Below are 8,699 nucleotides of genomic sequence, written 5' to 3'. Positions count from 1 at the left end.
TTAGAAAACGCGCAAGAGCGTGCAAAACGCAAAGGTATAACTTAGGAAGGGCGTGTGCGTGTGAAGTCTCGCAGCGAATACAGGTCAACGTGCCCTTCAAGCCTGAGAGGAGTTCTGTCACGGACCGTTAGGCAGCTCTGTCCTGGCAGGAAAGGGCGTGTGGGAGCGGGCCCGCCCGCGGCCAGGTGCGCGCCAGGTGCCCGCGTCCCGCCCTGCCTCTGTATATATAGCCGCGAGGAGACGGAGAGCGCGCGCGCGCCTCTTCACCTTCTTCCCTTCACGAGCTGCTGCTTCCTGGTTGCCTTTTTTTTTTTTTTAAACCCCACACTCGTCTCTTGTTTGATGTTCCAACTTCAGGCAGCTCCTCAGTGACGCGGCGGCCTCCCCGTCGTGCCTTGGGCCGGCGGTTGGACGGAAGGCTAGGCCGGCGGTGAGGCGGAAGCCCAGCAGTAGTAACGGGCCATGGCCGAGCCGAGTCCGAAAAGGCTTAAGAGCGGCCTGCCCTTGTGCGCCATCCACCGGCATGGCAGAGCTCTGGGCAAACTGGTGAAGCAAAACTTCCCGGCCGTGGTGGAGGAAGGCCTGTGCGGAGTCACCGGCGCCCTCCTCGAGGTCGCCTACGTCTTGCAGATGCTGGTAAGGCCACCGCGCAGCGACCCGCTTGGCGCGCCAAGGCAGGCCTGGCGCGAGGCGCTGCGGCTCCTTCGGCGCTCCGCCAGCGTCTCCTTACTCTGCGTTCGAGATGCCTCTTTTCAGGGCCACGACGAGGGCTCGCTCTGGGTTCGCCTTTTCCCATCCTGCCTCACCGCGGGCATCTTCAGTTGGGGTTCTTTCTTTCCTCATTTCTGCTCTGCATTTAGGCCGGACTTGCACGTCCACGATAGCTAGTGCTTCCCCCCCCCCCCTCAAGGCACTTCTTTTTTGTGTTGTTAAAAAGTGTGACACTTACTGCAACAACTTCATGATGACTACTGGCACCTATTTTTCTAGGGGGGGGGGGGACACTGAGATAGCCGTTGCTTGAGTTCTTCTTCCTAAGCGGCAGCCATCAAGCAATGGATATGCTGGTATAAGATACCCATGTTAAAAAGAGGGGTAGAAGAGGTGCACACCTGGGAACCCTTCTAGTAACCTCATGGTGTGTGGTGGCTAGTTCATGGCAAAGACACACTTTAAAACATTATTATGTACATCTTCTGGAACTGCTGTTGTGAAAACAGATTCTGGTTTGCATCATGGTTAAAATACTTCTTCCTTTGCTGGATGCAGCTGAGGCATGGCTTTTCTTCTGTATTAAACCAACATCTGCTGAGGTCTTTTGCTGCACATAAAGTGACTAAATCCCCACTCTTTCCACATGTGTGTGCCTGCATTCGGCTGACAACATTTGTTGTTGTTGTTGTTTAGTCGTTTAGTCGTGTCCAACTCTTCGTGACCCCATGGACCAGAGCAGGCCAGGCACTCCTTTCTTCCACTGCCTCCCACAGTTTGGTCAAACTCATGCTGGTAGCTTCGAGAACACTGTCCAACCATCTCATCCTCTGTCATCCTCTTCTCCTTGTGCCCTCAATCTTTCCCAGCATCAGGGTCTTTTCCAGGGAGTCTTCTCTTCTCATGAGGTGGCCAAAGTATTGGAGCCTCAGCTTCACGATCTGTCCTGACAACATTAGTTCATGAATAACAGCTCAGTTGGTTAGAGTATGGGGCTGATAATACCAAGATCCCAGGTTCGATCCCCAGATAGGACAGCAGCATATTCCTGCATTGCAGGGGGTTGGACTAGATGATCCTCAGGGTGCCTTCCAACTCTACAATTCTATGATTGTATGATTTTATTCTATCTGGTATACTCCTTTGCCACATATGGCCCTGTCCTCAACCTTAGGATAGAGGCCCATTCCCTTCCTTCTTGTCACTCTGCCATGTCCCCATTGTGCTATGGAGCCAGGCTCCCACTGCTTTTCAAATGTCCTCTCCTTCACAGATGCTCCTTATGTAAACCACCCATCCTTCATATGCAGAGCCAACCTCTTGTAGGGTCATGTTAAAATGTTCATGTGTTGAAAGGCTATGGGAAAGAAATGACATCGTTTTGTCCACTGGGTGACAACTGGCTGTATACACATGGATTGTACACAACTGAATGGATGTATGCAGAGTTATTCCTTGTAACACCAAACTAAATTATTAATGTATCTCCCCCAAATTTCAGGTTTCTATTTCATAAGGCAGTATTGTAAGTATTTTGGGGGTATGCCAAAGTCCACTGTTTTGAGGGAGAGATGTGCATGTATGCCCCATTTTGATGCCAGAAGTACTTTTTGTGAGCAAATACTTAGCTAGGTCATGTGGATATACCCTAGCAATTTTGATACTGCCATGAATGAGCGAGTCAGACAGTACCACACATCTTATATATTATGGTACATTTTGCTGCTGTATGAAATTACTATATTGCTATATTCACTGTATTTACAATGTCTAATATTTCTTTTAAGGTTGTTCATGGCATATAAATAATAATATGCATGGAAAATAATGGTTCAGCATTTACTGCAAGCGGACACTCATAAACTGATGCAAAGCTCCTGTTCAGCTGTGCAATCTTTCTCCTTTGTATAACTCACTTCTGTCTGTTGCTATCTGTCGTGATTTCTTTTTATATGAAGTCCTAATTTTGGACAAGTCCTGCATCTTAGGAGGTCCGGAACCAAGGAAGGAAATTTACATGCTGACTGACTCACTTTTGGATATGTGAACAGTAGTGAATCAGTCTTTAAGAGACTCAGTGCCTGTAAGTATGGGGGCAGAAGTCAGGCCCTTTTTACTTGCGAAAAATATGAGTGTTAAATGAGTCTGGTAGGCAACTGACGGGAATGAAGCTACACTGATTATACGGTAGAGTAAGAGAATCAAGGAATGAAGAGCAGGGATGGGGAAAGTGATGAAGCAAGGGAAGAAAAACTGACTCAGAACTTAGTGGTGGGAAGCTGTGACAACATCCTTCAGCTGTCACTGCATTCCTTCTAAAAAGAGAAAAGGAGAAGCTGCTGACAACACTGCCCTGATTAGATATAAGGATCACAATTCAAGATGACAATATTCTCAGAATATGAGAACATATTTTTCCAGCAAAAACAATGAGGAAATGGGCGAATAATAGCCATAAAGTCCCATCTTCTCTGCAGGCACAGAATGTACTTGGGCAATTGCTGGAACTTAGTATGAGTCTGGATCTGTTTCTTTCATATTGTTAATGATTTTCTTCATGTTTTAATGTGGTGAAGACCTTAGGGAGTGTTTTCTTATCTCATATATCTATCTGATTGGCCACTGTGAGAACAGGACCGTTGACTGGATGGGACATTGGTTTATTTGCCAGGGCTCTTCCTATGTTCCTTTGAAGTTTGAAGGAGGGTAAACTTGGTAGGCAGTAAACTGAAGAGGCAATAACCTGAAGTAAACTGAACATGAAGAGTAGCAGTGATCCAAGACCTGGTTCTTACATTACGGAAGTGACATTGTTTCGATTTCCCCATGATTCCATTCCACACACTTTTCAATAATGTAAGAATTCAGAAACCATGTGGAAAAATCAAGCTCATGTGGGAAGAACAGCAATAACACCAGGGGCCAGATCTGGAGGATGGGGTGTGTAAGAAAGCGGTAACATGACACAGGATGTAACTATGGGAGAAGAATGGCAATCATGTTGCCTGTATATCCCCCTGCATACTTTCCACTCTCCAACTACTACTCCAGAGGCAACAGCTTCTAACTTTCTGCAACAAAAGAAGTGACAAATGGTACAGCCTCTAACATTCCTTATCCTTACAAATATCTACTGTAGAAATATACAGCATCCTGATTCAGCCAGAGATCTGCATGCATAAGCAGTCTTGTGTGCATGTTGCGTTTGGATAAGCATCCTTATTCGCATCATCATGTGTACTTGAGTCCTCATACACTGACTAGATGCATCTTTGAATGAAAATATGCATCTGTATCAATCCCCCCCCCGCCAATTCAACTACTTTCAGTTTTTTGAAAAACATATCAGATATTTCTGCATTCTGTAAAATTAACAGTGTTTACCTTTTTTTGAATATAATTGTGCTAAATCAGATCCCAGTCACATTAGGGCATGAGTGAGGAGTACATGGCTCACCCTGTGTCATTGGGCTCCAACTCCCTTTATCCCCAGCCAGAATGGGCAGTGGTCAGGGATATTGGGAATTGTTGCCCAATGACATAGGGGGGGCGCTATAGTCTCCCACCCCTAATTTGGAATATTAGTAAACTTTCTGGAAAACTAATTGCCCATGACTACAACTAAAACAGGTTATATGGTCTTTTGTCTGATGTACAAATATTTTTTTAACTTAACATACACATACCCCAGGGTACCTAATTTGAAATATTGTTTCTATCTATGGCAAAAGCAAAAGTTTGTGTTTTACTTCTAAAATATATAGGTTTTCCAGAAATGTTTTTTTCTTCTACTCCTTTTGAAGTTTAAACCTAAGTACTGTAAACATTATGCTATATTATTGTACTTTGTATATGAACTGCAGTGAGTGTTTTGCTTTGTTGTCTATTTGAAAAATATAGGGTGAAATCTTTGATCATTCTGATATGGCTTTACCAAATGTTTCTAAATTCTTCTTGGACCGGGCTAAAGAGGAGAGGGAAGCAGCAGAAGCTCTCATACAATACCAGCATGACAGGGGAGGCCTCTACTGTACCAGAGTTATCCAGGTATGTGGCAAAGTTTGTCCTCATGCCAGAGGTTTAACTTCATAAGGTATATGTCTCATGTAACAGATCAAAAAAGAACTTGCACACATATCCCTTATGGTATGAGCTACATCTGCATTTAGCTACACCTTTTTTCATGTTAGCCTAGAAGCATAAAGCGAGAAGACATGTTTTTATTTCCTGTCATGTTTCTGCATGACACCTAGCGGGTTTCATGCCTCTCACAGTGAAATGATAGGGTCAGATTTGGAGCTTAGCTTTTCCCCCCCCATACAAATTCAAATTTTCTTTTTAGACATCAGTCTTATTGCACTTATTAAAGAGGGTTTTTTTAACATCACTGTAACCATGATTTGAGTTCCTTCCCCACTTCCAGAATGAATGACATATGGCCATATGTTAACAGGTATAGAAGTGCTTTCACCCTGCCATCTCTTGCAATTCGAAGCAAATATGTATGAAAACTATTTTGCTTTTCTGCTCCAAGGCAACTAATCTGGGAGACCCAGCACAATCCATATCCTTTGAAAATCTAGCAAATTCCATTTGATATTTGTTTAATCTTATCTCTTGTGGACATCCTTCCCTATGCAAGCAAGCAGCACCCACATGAACAGCACCATTCCATGCTTTTAGATCCCATCTTTCCTCCAGGGATCTGAGGGTAGAGTACACAGGTTCTCTTCTTTTTATTGGAGATCTGCATGGATCAATGTTACACTCGTGCAATTTTATGTTGCTACAACCCATTCTACTCTTTCATTACTTTATTGGCAATGAACATATTTTAGAAATCAATATTATCCACACCAATTATACAAACACTTGGTTAACATATCATCATATAAAAGCTGTAATAAGCTTGGTGAGCTGCCTTGTGTGCATATATTAATTTTCTATATCTGTACCCCACAAATCTCAAAGATGTTGCTCAGAAGACAGAGGTAAGAGCATTACAGCACAAGCAGTTGAAAATGTGGTGGAAACAATTGTAACTTCTACTATTTGCCATCTTTGTTCTGCTCTTTGTGATTCCAGAAACCACCCAGTGTGTTAATAAGCGGTGTGGCGGCAGCTCTGGAAGTAGCCCTAGTACAATGGAAGATGATGGCGGGCCATTTTGAAGAGCTTTATGCTCTGAGTATCAAGAACTCAGACCCTCACACTGCAAGCACAATTAAGAAGCAATTTCTAGCACCCAAGATACAGAAGATCAAGTTGATGGGAGATCTAATTACCAATGCTCGTAGGCTTAGGAATGCCCAAGATAGCAGAGGTGACCTTGAGAACTATCTTATAGACCGTCTGCAAAAAGAACTAAAGATTGGGACCGATTCAGAAGCACACTGCAGTCTCCATGCACCATTTCAGAAATGTACAAGAGCTGCAAATGAGCTACAGCTTCTGCGAGAGGAGTACCTTCAGCCCAAGAATGGGATAAGGCCAAAATACCAAGGCCAGTGTTGCTCCCTCTCTCAGCCTCGGTGGAAGGGCTTGTGGGAAAGAGATCAAAGGCAGGAGCACAAATGGCATTAGATTGGCTGGGATATGAAGTATGCCACTGCTGAGCAGTGTTAGGATATTCATACATCTCTAAATTGTCCCGGAATAGTTGTCTATAGGTTGACATGATTTGTGAAAACAGTCCCCACAAACAGGGTAACTGTACCATCATGATTTGGTCATTGTTGATTATTTTGTTCATGATACTATGTTTGAAAAGGCAGTTATTCCACCATGGACTGCAGTCCTTTCTATGAGTTCAGGAACTCCTTACCTTCATCTAAAAGTTATACTAACTCTTACCCACAATACTGAGCTCTAGACAATCATGTAACTAGTATAGTCAGGCATTAGGTTAGCTTGAATGTGCATAAATGATAACCTTGTATTTTTCTACTATGTAGTAAGGGTCTTTTATAATACATTCCTTTAAAATAACAAGATAAATTAGATTTTAATATTTCAATGGTTGCCTTGATAGAAGTTTATTAACCTTACAGAGACTTCTATTTTAGTGTACATCCATTTTTATGCTTAAATGATTTTTTTATATTGCTGCATAGCTTAATGAAAGCACAATAAAATTGTTTACCTTGGTGCATTGTACTTACATTTTTAAGGTGGTATTTTAATACGAAATATTTTACTACATATTTGATATGCCTGCAATAGCAATGATAATAAATGTTGAAAATTTAAAAAGAAATTATATCTATCTTTTGTAATTTTTCATGATCAGCCACATGTTATGCTGCTGTTGGGAAGAAGCCATATACATGAATAAAGCTTTTTAATAAATGAATTGAGCACACCCTCTGCAGTCACAGTTCTTAACCATGCTTATTTTCCATAACACGGGGGTGTTCAGGGAGCAGGTTTAGAGACCCTAATTCCCATATGTGGAGTTCTGTCATTCTCATGGGTGAAGATCCAGAACTAGGATACTGCTTTAATGGGAGAGAGGGGCAAATTCTGTCCTCCACCCCTGACAAATTACCACTAGTAGCGATTCTGTCATCGTATGTAATACAGTGGTACCTCAGGTTAAGTACTTAATTCGTTCCGGAGGTCTGTTCTTAACCTGAAACTGTTCTTAACCTGAAGCACCACTTTAGCTAATGGGGCCTCCTGCTGCTGCCGTGCCGCTGAAGCGCGATTTCTGTTCTCATCCTGAAGCAAAGTTCTTAACCCGAGGTACTATTTCTGGGTTAGCGGAGTCTGTAACCTGAAGCGTATGTAACCTGAAGCATATGTAACCCGAGGTACCACTGTATGTCTCTGCATAGAGATCCATTTCACTTTAATAAGGGCTTAATGATGTCTAGATTGTGCCCAAGATAAAATATCATAATCAAAACTCTTTTGTAAGATTTAATCATTGGCATTGCTCCCTTTGTCTCTAATACAATTGGTATTATTATTACTATTATTAAAAATTTGTATACCGCCCTATACTTGTAGATCTCAGGGTGGTTCACAGGATAAAATCACAGTATAAAAACACCAAATACATAATCAAAATAAAAACAAAAAGTATTAAATAATTGTTCAAAATGAATTGCAATGTTTTGCCTTCTTGTTTATGAGGACAAAAAAAAAATCTCATCTCTTCGCTGGACCAGTCCTGCCAATAGTAAGTTTGAGGGTGTCAAACATTTTAGTGACTGCATGTGAATGGTTGCAGATATACTACCTTTCCTTTCCAGAGCAGCTGGAATATACAGTTATGTAGGAGTGCAGGGAGGGAGTCAATAGCAGACCACACTGGGACGTCTCATGTTTCAGCACTGGGGTACAAATAGGTAGTGGCAGTACAGAATCAGAATTAGGTTAAACTTAGCTAGCTTTATGACATTACGTTAACAGAAAAAGATGATAATATACTGTGACTACACTCAGCATCTTTAACATAATGCTTTAGAACTGGATGAATACATAACTCCCACTTTAAGCTCTGTAGAAAGTAAGTTAATTTTATTCCTCAAAGAGTAACTTTTATTTTAACACCAACCAAATGAAGCAGGGAGATAGTTTTGTTGACCTCAATCAAACTATAATACTTAACATCAGTTGAATAAATATTTTGCATATGCTAATAATCCTTTCTGAAGTTCAACAATTATTCACAAATCCAAGTTTTAATATAATTTCCATTCCACAATTCCAATGCATAGCCTCAGTTTCTTAAAGCAGCATGTCTTGTGGAAGGGAGCAACATGGAAAAAGGGGATTTGCTGTGGCTAAGTAGTGTGCATCTAAGTTAGTAAAGATGTGACTGCATGAAAACTGGCCTTCCAGGCTTGTAATGTCATGAAGATTATCCTGAAGTAGCAAATGCAGTGTCAACAACCATGCCATCCCTTCCTTAATTATGGAGTCATAAGCCATACTATATGGAGCAAGGAACTCTTAATCTAGCATGGTGAGAAAGACTGATC

The 8,699-nt window shown here is 41.9% G+C and overlaps 1 protein-coding gene across 1 annotated transcript; it reads left to right on the top strand.

Annotated features, from left to right (window-relative positions):
* Positions 1-239: 239 nt before the first annotated feature.
* Positions 240-6,967, top strand: LOC310751204 (ferritin light chain-like). The gene is made up of 3 exons (XM_083590396.1): positions 240-636; positions 4,612-4,758; positions 5,797-6,967. The coding sequence occupies exons 1-3, from the start codon at positions 463-465 to the stop codon at positions 6,292-6,294; spliced, it is 819 nt and encodes a 272-aa protein (XP_083446522.1). The 5' UTR covers positions 240-462; the 3' UTR covers positions 6,295-6,967.
* Positions 6,968-8,699: the final 1,732 nt, after the last annotated feature.

The sequence above is a fragment of the Podarcis filfolensis genome (genome assembly GCF_964270895.1).
Source record: "Podarcis filfolensis genome assembly, chromosome: 1".
NCBI lineage: Eukaryota > Metazoa > Chordata > Lepidosauria > Squamata > Lacertidae > Podarcis > Podarcis filfolensis.
This window is presented reverse-complemented; position numbering and strand designations above follow the sequence as displayed.